Below are 11,283 nucleotides of genomic sequence, written 5' to 3'. Positions count from 1 at the left end.
AATACTATAGACATCAAGAAAGCCAGTCAGTTGATTATTGACAAGTTTTACATGTAAGCTAAGGTAAGCCTACACGAAACACAGGCCTTAAAATCCTCTATGGGAAAAATGAATGGTGGAAAATTGATTGGACCCATTTACCTGTTTGACCGCTAGGTTTTATGGGTATTATGAGTCAAACTGTGGTACTCTTACAATATTGTCTGAAATAATATACAGAGGTCCACAAATCAGGAAGGGTGTTACATTACTACAGCAACATGCTCTAGACACTCACCCTGTCTATTAATTTCTAAATATAACTGCCAACAATAAAGTTTCGAGAGAAATAGATAGATGCAGTACTAAAACTTGAAGTCACTCCAGAGAACTCTGAAGTGCAGGACATGTCCGTTTTTATTCTTCCGCCCCTTGTGCTAAAGCGCCAGTGAGTCCATTGTGCGGAGTGATCTGACGCAGACTACACCCATGCACTGCCTGATTACATTGGCTTTCTTTACTGCCCGAGCCAAGACGTGTGTGAACGTCGAAGTGGGGGGTACAATTAGAGACACTCAATTGATCCGTAAGCAGCGCAAAATCGGCTGTAACTGTCTTATCCCATAAACTACACTTTGGAGTTCATAGGGAGCTGTATATTTCAACATGTCTTGGCAAAGCTACGTGGATAACCTGATGGCGGATGGCAGCTGTCAGGATTCCGCCATTGTTGGGTATACGGACGCCAAATACGTTTGGGCAGCACATGCCGGTGGTACTTTTAACAACATAACGGTAAGAAATGAAATTGAAACCAATAACAAATGTGAATCAGAATGAATGCTGGCAGGGATAATCACAACTTCGCCGAACCTAGTTTAGCTAACGAGTTAGCTTGCTAGCTAGCTCCACCGTCCATTCCGTTTGACCAGCAAGCTAGTAACGTTAGCTAAAGCTAGATACGTTAGCATGTTAGCTTGCTATTGCTAACGTCATATGTACAATGCGACTTGGCCAATAATATAAGGCTAAAACTGTTGTGGACTTATCCTGGCTGCTAACAATGTTAGCTAGCTAGGTACGGTTAGCTAGCTGCCCAGAATTAGCCTACCTAGCTGGCATGCTTGCTAGACAACCTTTTTTTACATTTTATTTTTTATAAATATCACCTTTTATATAACTAGGCAAGTCAGTTAAGAACAAATTATTATTTACAATGACGGCCTACACCGGCCAAACCCAGACGACGCTGGGCCAATTGTGCGCCGCCCTATAGGACTCCCAATCACGGCCGGTTGTGATACAGCCAGGATTCGAACCAGGTTCTGTAGTGACGCTTCTAGTACTGCGTAGCAGTGCCACTCGGGAGCCCGTTAACGTTAGATCCAATGAATGAGTGTCGTGGTCTAAAGTTAACGTCAGATAACATAGGTAAGTTAGCCAACTAGCTAATGTGGCTAGCTACCTACACTTGCCAAAGCGTCACTAGCTAACGGCCTAATCTGTTTATTCTATATGGGTGTGCTAGCTAGTTATTACGGCTTGTTACCCAATGTTTCCATTTGGAGAACCAAGACAATTGATACATTTCGACATATTGTTATAGTTAGTTAACTAAGTAAATGTGCAAGGTAGTTTATATTAACTAGTTGAAGAAAGAGGGCTTAAGCGTTTTGCTCAAGTCAGGACCTAACTTGCCTTGTTGCTTCCCAAGATGGCGGCTCTCCCATGCCATCCACAATGGGTGAGCTTACCAACTATACTGATCAAAAATGTAAACTGAACAATTTCTAAGATTTTACTGAGTTACAGTTCATATAAGGACATCAGTCAATTGAAATAAACCCAATAGTCCCTAATCTATGGATTTCACAAGACTGGGAATACAGATGCTGTATGTATGTTGGTCACAGACACCTTAAAAAAAAGGCAAGGGCGTGGCAAAAAAAAAATCTAATCAGAATTTGGTGTGGCCACCATTTGCCTCATGCAGCGCAACACATCTCCTTTGTAATCGAGTTGATCAGGCTGTTGATTGTGGCGGGTGGAATGTTTTCCCGCTCCTCTTTTTGATGGCTGTGCAAAGTTGCGGGATATGGCAGAAACTGGAACACGTTGTCGTTCACCGCGATCAAGAGCATCCCAAACATGCTCAATGTCTGAGTATGCAGACCATGGATAAACTGGGAAATTTTCAGCTTCCAGGAATTTTGTACAGATCCTTGTGATGTGGGCCCATGCATTATCATGCTGAACATGAGGTGGATGAGTGGGCCTCAGGATCTGGTCTCATTCAATTCTTGGGCAACAGCTCTGGTGGTCATTCCTGCAGTCAGCATGCCAATTGCACGCTCCCTGAATCTGTGGAATTCTGTTGTGAAAAAACGGCACATTTTAGTGGCCTTATTGTCCCAGCACAAGGTGCTACTGTTTATTCAGCGTCTTGATATGCCTCCTCAGGTGGATTGATTATCGTGGCAAAGGAAAATCTTCACTAACAGGGACGTGAACAAATTGTACAATTTGTGATATTTTTGTGCTTTTTGTGATAAATTTCTGTTTATTTCAGCTCATGAAACATGGGACCAACACTTTACATGTTGCGTTTTGTTTTTGTACAGTGTAGCTAGTTGGTTAGATTAGTTTGTAGACAAGTGTAGCTAGCCAGCTCCACTAATGCATTTTGAATTTAGACTAAGTGCTGTACTACTTATTCATTATTCCCAGTGTATTAAAAAAATATATATAATATATATTTTTGGTAGATACCATCCCTCTTGCCATACCATACATACCCGCTTGACAAAATATGACATAAATCCAGATGTGCACCCCATTCCAGATGCTTTTAGTAGTGCTGCCATTTCTAAATGTTACATGTCCACTTTTTTTAATCTGCATTAACTTTGTGAGTTCACTTTAACTGTGTTTCAGCCTCAAGAAATTGATGTTCTCATTGGAAAGGACAGGGCTAGCTTCTTCACCAACGGCATGACCTTGGGTTCGAAGAAGTGCTCGGTCATCAGAGACAGCCTCCATATTGAAGGGGACTGGACAATGGACATCAGGACAAAGAGTCAAGGAGGAGAGCCAACATACAACGTCACTGTAGGCAAAGCCGGAAAAGGTAAAGGGTGACTACTTTTAGTGGTAAACAAAACATTTCAGTGATTGCGACGTTATAGCCCCAGATCTATCCTACAAGTTTGCGTTTAGACAGACAGCCGAATTCTGATCTTTTTCCCACTGTTTGATCTTTTGACCAATCACATCGGATCTTTTCAGATCAGAGCTGATCTAATTGGTCAAAAGACCAATTAATGAAAAAGATCAGAATAGGGCTGCCTTTCTAACGCAGCCTAACATACTCAAGTGTTGCCTTCTAGTCAATGCAGGCATCTTGTGGATTGGTGGTGATGATTCGTTCTAGTGCTCTGTTCTCATATTAGTACATCATGCAGCTTTTTTACTATGAAACAGAATACAGCACAACATATATCAGTGTTCTGAGCATGTCAATTGCAAAGGGAAATATCAACATGTGCATTTTGATTTATCAATATAGTCAATGGTACAATTTAAGCTAGGACATCGCTGTGACTTTGGGATAGAAATCGAAGAGAACTTGGGCCTCCCGAGTGGTGCAGTGGTCTAAGGCACTGCATCGCAGTACTAGCTGTGCCACTAGAGATTCCGGTTTTGAGTCCAGGCTCTGTCGCAGCCGGCCATGACCGGGAGACCCATGGGGCGGCGCGCACAATTGGCCCAGCATCGTCCAGATTAGGGGAGGGTTTGGCCGGCAGGGATGTCCTTGTCCCATCGCGCACTAGCGACTCCTGTGGTGGGCCGGTGCAGTGCACGCTGACAAGGTCGCCAGGTGTATGGTGTTTCCTCTGACACATTGGTGCGTGTGGCTTCCGGGTTAAGCGGGCATTGTGTAAAGAATCAGTACAGCTTCGTTGGGTTGTTTTGGGGGACTCACGACCTTCGCCTCTCCCAAGTCCGTACGGGAGTTGCAGCGATGAGACAAGACTGTAACTACCAATTGGATACCAGGAAATTGGGGAGAAAAGGGGAGTTAAAATTGTTGTTTTTTTAAATCGAAGAGAACTTGTTGAATTTCATCACTGGTCGGCAAGATGTCCATTGAGATAAAGTACATAGATGTTACTTATGAAGAGCCATGCTTTGTATGAGAGAAATGAAGCCTAATTCACAAGCGGTCTCATTCAAATTAGTGCATTGAAATGGCAGAAGTGAAGAAACAAGAATTCAAGGTTTGCCTACTCTTAAGTCCATCTGCCTTTGTGGTCCTTACTGACGTCTGTCATTTGAGTCTAATCAACAACTTTGTGGGTCTTTACCTTTTTTCAGCTTTTTCTTGCCTCTTAACTATTGGGTGGTTGTCAACCTCACTAACAATTTAGATGCATGCTGTCTGTTTAACATTATTTCTAGCCCTCTATATCATCTCCCTGGACAGTAGCCTACAACGTCTCAACATTTTGGGGCAGGCAAAACGGTTCTGTAGCCTACATTTTGATTAACTAGCAGTCCATGGACTTCCATTTTCAAGGCAATGTCAAATATTCCACCACTAATACAGGGCACTACGCTGGCATATTTTTACAATGAGCACGTGTGTGCCTATTTTGAACCGCACAAAGAATTTTAGGAGCACAGTGAAAAAGGTGATAAAGCTAGAATTCGTCATTTTTCTTGGCAAACTGGTGCTCCTAAATTTTAAAATTCCAGGTTGCACAGCAAAATATGTATATGCAAGTAACTGTAGAGCCCTGTAATAACCCTGAGTTAGATTCCAGTGTAGAAGTGGCTTTAAAAACATAGCTTACACATCCCCCACCCATTACCTTATGTTGGCCACATTCAAATCTTTTGACGTTCTAGTCATTTAGCAGACGCTCTTATCCAGAGTAACTTACAGTAGTGAGTGCATACTTTTTTGTGCTGGTCCCCCCCCCACGGGGATCGAACCCAAAAACCCGGGCGCTGCAAGCGCTACCATCTGAGCCACACGGGACCCCCACTCCTCAGAGGGAAGGTCCTATATGCATGTAGTGAGTGAAGTGCTCTGTAGAGTGGTTATGACACTGCAAAAGGTGGCCTAATAAACCAGAGATGCATGCAGGTGCCTGAGCATCATATTGCATTCACTCCTAAAAGGTAGAGGGCTTTTTATTTGTTTTTGCTGTGCCTTTTAGAGGTCATTTGGCTTATTCCTGGTTTCTGTACAGTTGGAACAGCTACTGTTCAGTTACATTATTTATCTGTTTGAAACATTTATCCGAAACATTTGTGCATTGAACTTGTTTGCAAGTAGTCCGGTGACTTGTGAAGGATGAGCTCTACTTGGTTTAATGTAAAGCTTCAGTTTATAGAAAGATAAATACATTCTCAAGCCATGTTCTTGGAAGTTATGGTCAGGTCTGTATACAATTCTGTACATTGTCCATATGCTTGAATCCAGGCAATGACATTGATGATTGATAGCGTAGCAATATTCAAAGTGATATCCTCGTAAAAATATATTCTACAACAGTAGTTAGCTGTGTTGTCAGTGGTCAAGACACCTACAAAGGTTTTGGGGGTATTTCCCTCCAAGCATGCTCTTCCCTGCAACTAGGGCTGGAAATTGCCAGGGACCTCACCGATACATTTATTGCGATTGTCACAATTCTCTATGTATTGCGACTTTATATTGTAATTGCGATTTGACGTTCCAAACATATTGCTCACCATATGTCTGTTGCAGAGGGACAAGAGAGACATGAGAAGTTGTGATCAGTCAGGTTAATAAAAGTGCAGAAAACAAATTGACTCTCTATTTCAAAAGAAGATGGAGAACAAAATATGATGGGAAAAGTTCATGTTTTTTTTTTCATGCAGGTACAGCCAATTAGTGCAAAAATAATATTGTGAAGTTGTCAACCATACGATCAAAAAATGTCCCGATATGGAACTATCGATTTAAAAAAAAAATTTTTTTTTTTTACCCTCACCTGTAACACACGCAAGCCATACCTTTAACTTCTGTTATGCCAACTGTACAGTGTTTCCCCTAGTTTTCTTTTCTTCAGCGGTGGTAGCTGTTCTCATAAACCTCCAGACATTGTGTCGGCAGAAATATATATATATATATATATATATTTTTTAATTAATAAAAAAATATATATATATTTTTTTTTATTAATTAAAAAACATACTTTTTTTAAAATTAATTTAAAAAAAATACTTTTTTAAAAATTAATTAAATAATATATATATATTTTTAAATTAATTAAATATATATATATTTTGTAATTAATTTTAAAAAAATATAATTTTTTTATTAATTTAAAAAAATATTTTTTAATTAATTAAAACATATATATATATATATATATATGTATTTCTTTTAAATTAATTACAAAATATATATATATTTTTTATTAATTAAAAAAAATATATATATATTTTTTTTAATTAATTTTTTTTTAAATGCGGCGGTAGCAACAATTCAGCGGCGGGCCACCTCTGCAAAATGAATATAGGGGAAACACTTCCATAGGCTCACTAACCTTCTTTCCCTCACTTGACTGTCTTTCCTTTTGACCGCTCTAAACTTCCCCTCTCCTTTCTTCTCTTTCAGTCTTGGTTCTTGTAATGGGCAAAGAAGGGGTCCATGGAGGTGGATTGAATAAGAAGGCATACTCAATGGCAAAATACTTGAGGGATTCAGGGTTCTAGTGTCACCAAGCTTGCTTAGTTAAAATTGAGGGACAAAAAGAAGAGAAAATAAAATATTGCTGTTAAGATTTCTCCTGCAAGCAGTCAAATGTCGTGGAAACTTTAATAGCAATGGAGAGTAATGGTGGCGGTAAGGTCCTATGTCACCTTTATCCCCACTTTTAGCGGGGAAAAATACTTTCTTGTCAATTTGTCATTTTTCCTTTTGTTTCCTTGTGTGCTCCAGCATTGGTTTTAGTCATGGGAAAAGAAGGGGTCCATGGCGGACAGCTCAACAAGAAAGCATTTACTATGACTGAGTACCTGAGGAAGTCTGGATTTTAAGGCAGCCTGTCTACCCACCTAGCAGTTCCCTCTGGCTCCCCCTCATTGTGTTGACAGTACTTCCCGGATTAGTTAGCAGATGCATTTCTCTCCCAGTTCCATTTTCATGTACACCCTTTTATATTTTTTTCATGTTAATTCAATTTTTTTTTTTTTTTGCTCCCATCTCCCTGTTCTTTCTCAGAGTATTAACACTACAGTATGTTCTCAACTCTATTTCTGACACTACAATAACAAATTGTGGATGTTTATATTTACCAAAACACATGTGCAAAGAATTGAATGATAATGTAATAAAGTGTATACCAAATTTGGACTTGGCTTGTAAAAACAAATGATGAGGAATCACACTGTGAATGGCTGTCATTCAACGGTGCAGATAGTTTTGGGTGGGACAATACCTTATGAGCATACTGAAGAGATAACCGGCTGGTATTGTTTTCCTTTTCTCCGGGTGGCTTCCATGTCAGGATTTGAAAGTTGCATGCATATCTTTTAGCAGGGTTGAGGTTAATACCATTTTCTTTCCAGACAATTCAGAAAGTTAACCCGAATTTCAGTGTAAATCCTGAATTGAAATGGAATTGACCCTAACCCTGTCTTTAACCATACAGAGTTGAACTCTCCTTGCCCTTCCCAAAACTTTTATATTCCCGCAAAATGTTATTTTTATTCAGGCTTCAATTTTTTGCTTTGTCATTGGATACTACATAAATCCAGAATAATCCTCTATACATACACCTTAAAACCCCTGAGTCAGACCACTTTTTTTTCTTCTGCATTGTCTTCCATCAAATGCTTTTGCTGTTGTAACTTGAATGTGGTCTTACACGTCATTGTGGTGTTGGAATATTGTAATGGCAGATCAAATCAGTATTGCTGAGGTTTTTTGTTGATAGAAATTCCTCCCATGAACCCCCCCCCCCCCCCCCCCCCACGGCATCTTGAAGTCTCCATGGACATTCCATCTGCCAGCTCCTGTATTTCACGCTGCCGATTTGTGCAGCGTATCGTCCAGACTCCCTACATAACCATGTTTTGTCAAGTTGGCAAGTTATATTTTCCATAGGACCAATTGTTATGTCACAGTTAGGGGATTTTTCAGAATGGCTTCAAGTCATTGTGAAGGATGATTGTTGTCCTCTGTTTGACTGTAATCATTAGACTATACTTCAGATGACTGTAAAACACACTGCTTCTTATGATGACTTTAAAACACGAATTGATTTGCTGATAATTTGTTGTTAACAGATAATTGCAGTCTCATTTGACACCTGTGGTAACCAGAGAATTCTCACTGAATGCATTTGACTGTAAACCCAAGCTCTGAATTTATTGCCTAGTGCTCTACTTATCATCATGTATTAGAAACTGTCATAGCACGGTACTTAAAAGTAAATTTTAAAAAAAATATATGAAAAAAAATAGTGATAGTGTGTACACTAAATTTGAAAAATGGTGTTGGTTGGAATAAGAACACTAAGTTGTCTTGTAAAAACTGTGTATCCTGTGCCATAACACAGATCTGGTCTGTTGCTACTTTGAGTTCGATTATTATTCTTTTTTTTAAACTGCTGCCCCTGCAAGGACTAACTTTAATGGCATTTTCCTTCGGGATATTTTGGCATCAACCGATACACTCCAGGCTTTGTGGACTATGTACAGACCAAAAAATACATTTTTCCCTTATGCATTTGGATTCAAAATTATGAAATGTGCATTTTCAAAATTTGGGAAAAATGCTATAAATTTATTCATCACCTTTTGTTTACAGATGGATCAAATAAAAGCTATTCCAACCAGAACTGTAACCCTGTGTGTTCTTGGTTTATTAACTGATTTCAATTCTGTAGTTGAGTTATTTGATTAAACTGATCTTTATGGTAAAAATGCTGCAACATTACAGTAGGAGATGTGGGAAACCGTGTTGGACACCCTACAATATATGCCATATTTAGACAGGCAGCCCAATTCTGATCTTTCTCCGCTAATTGATATTTACCAATAATTGGGCAAAAGATCAGAATTAGGCTGCCTGTGTAAACGCAGCCATAGTTAGCGGTTTCCTGCTCAGACATTGCATGCATCAGACTGGGGTCGAGCACCACATTGCTAGAACATAATGTGAGCGTTCCTCTGCTCAGGCTTTGCTGACTCCTTACCGATCTTACAATTCCTGGATAGGTATTTTACGTACAACTAATCACATACACTATATACAAAAGTATGTGGACAGCCCTTCAAATTAGTTTATTCAGCTATTTCAGCCACACCCTTTGCCGACAGGTGTATAAAATTGATCACACAGTCATGCAATCTCCATAGACCAACACTGGCAGTAGAATGGCCTTACTGAAGAGCTTAGTGATTTAACGTGGCACTGTCCTAGGGCGCCACCTTTCCAACAAGTCAGTTCATTAAATTTCTGCTCTGCTAGAGCTGCCACGCTCAACTGTAAGTTTTGTTATTATGAAGTGGAAACGTCTCGTAGCAATAGCTGCGAAGTTGTAGGCCACAAGCTAAAAGAACGGGATCGTCCTCGGTTGCAACACTCACTACCGAGTTCCAAACTGCCTCTGGAAGCAATGTCAGCACAAGAGCTGTTAGTCGGGAGCTTCTTGAAATGGGTTTCCGTGGCCGAGCTGCCGCACACAAGCGTAAGACTACCATGCACAATGCCATGCGTCTGCTGGAGTGGTGTGAAGCTCATTGCCAGTGGACCCTGGCGCTGTGGAAATTAGCTCTGTCCCGGCCATTATTATGAGGCGTTCTCCCCTCAGCAGCCTTCTGTGCACTCGACCACTGTTTCCCAAACTAGATGCTGTGTTTACATTGGCAGTCAAATTCTGATATTTTACCACTTATTGGTCGTTTTGACCAATCCGATCAGCTCTTTTGACAATAATTGGGTTGCCTGTGTAAACACAGCGTGAGAGGATTTTATCGTATAATGCTGCTTTCATTAAAAAAAAGTGGGTAGGTTGTATTTACCACATACGACTGAGAAGAATCCACTTGATTTTTTTCCAGAGTTCCCAGTTGTCTTGAAAGTACAATATACACTATATGGGCAATCTCGTGCCTGATGGCACAGTCGATAACGTGGCAGCAACCATTGGTTTATGCATGCAACGTTTGAGCAGGGGAACATGATCGCTGCTTACACCTGTCAATCTCAGTGCATATAGTGGGTGCATTTCTCTGTCTAGACATTGCAGATGAATGCCAGAGGTATACTACAAGGCAGGATTATGGAGGTAGCCAGCTAACTTGTCTAAATATTCTGTTAACTTTTTATTTTGTAGAAATAAACTTGGGTCTAATTCAATTTAACAAATGAAAATACACTTTCTGTTGAGCTTTTTTTTACAGTGCCTTCAGAAAATGTTCAGGACCCATTGACTTTTCACATTGTTACGTTACAGCCTTATTCTAAAATTGATTAAATAAAACACTTCCCTTATCAATCTGCACACAAAACCCCATAATGACAAAGCAAAAACAGTTTTTAAAAAAAAATTGTGGCAATTTTTAAAATTGTATTATTATAAAATAAATACCTTATTTACATAAGTATTCAGACCCTTTGCTATGAGACTCAAAATTGAGCTCAGGGGCATCCTGTTTCCATTGATCATCCTTGAGATGTTTCTACAACTTTATTGGAGTCCACCTGTGGTAAATTCAATGGATTGGACATGATTTAGAAAGGCGCAAACCTGTCTATATAAGGTCCAACAGTTGACAGTGAATGTCAAAGGAATTGTCTGTAGACCTCCGAGACAGGATTGTATCGAGGCACAGATCTGGGGAAGGGTACCAAAATATTTTCTGCAGCAATGAAGGTCCCCAAGAACACAGTGGCCTCCATCATTCTTAAATGGAAGAAGTTTGGAACCACCAAGACTCTTCCTAGAGCTGGCCGCTCGGACAAACTGAGCAATCAGGGGAGAAGGGCCTCGATCAGGGAGATGGACAAGAACCCGATGGTCACTCTGACAGAGCTCCAGAGTTCCTCTGTGGAGATGGGAGAACCTTCCAGAAGGACAACCATCTCTGCAGCACTCTACCAATCAGGCCTTTATTGTAGAGTAGCCAGACAGAAGCCACTCCTCAGTAAAAGGCATATGACAGCCCGCTTGGAGTTTGCCAAAAGGCACCTAAAGACTCTCAGACCATGAGAAACAAGATTCTCTGGTCTGATGAAACCAAGATTGAACTCTTTGGCCTGAA

At 40.2% G+C, this 11,283-nt stretch overlaps 1 protein-coding gene across 2 annotated transcripts; it reads left to right on the top strand.

The window, feature by feature from the left end:
• Positions 1-426: 426 nt before the first annotated feature.
• On the top strand, positions 427-10,378 carry LOC139375871 (profilin 2a). 2 transcript variants are annotated; one of them, XM_071117815.1, is made up of 3 exons: positions 427-774; positions 2,914-3,106; positions 6,953-10,378. In XM_071117815.1, exons 1-3 carry the CDS (start codon positions 646-648, stop codon positions 7,048-7,050), a joined length of 420 nt encoding a protein of 139 aa, XP_070973916.1. In that variant the 5' UTR covers positions 427-645; the 3' UTR covers positions 7,051-10,378. The 2 variants fall into 2 exon arrangements, with proteins under 2 accessions (XP_070973916.1, XP_070973917.1); XM_071117816.1 differs by having other exon boundaries at positions 440-774; positions 6,629-8,861.
• The last annotated feature ends 905 nt before the right edge of the window (positions 10,379-11,283 follow it).

Source organism: Oncorhynchus clarkii, chromosome 20, assembly GCF_045791955.1.
Source record: "Oncorhynchus clarkii lewisi isolate Uvic-CL-2024 chromosome 20, UVic_Ocla_1.0, whole genome shotgun sequence".
Lineage (NCBI taxonomy): Eukaryota > Metazoa > Chordata > Actinopteri > Salmoniformes > Salmonidae > Oncorhynchus > Oncorhynchus clarkii.
This window is presented reverse-complemented; position numbering and strand designations above follow the sequence as displayed.

Bases quoted from the DNA above. Each gene is read 5' to 3' on its own strand.
- LOC139375871 (XM_071117815.1), top strand. From the start codon at position 646: ATGTCTTGGCAAAGCTACGTGGATAACCTGATGGCGGATGGCAGCTGT. The intron at 775-2,913 runs GTAAGAAATGAA...ACTGTGTTTCAG, and splicing joins GTACTTTTAACAACATAACG to CCTCAAGAAATTGATGTTCT. The intron at 3,107-6,952 runs GTAAAGGGTGAC...TGTGTGCTCCAG, and splicing joins TGTAGGCAAAGCCGGAAAAG to CATTGGTTTTAGTCATGGGA.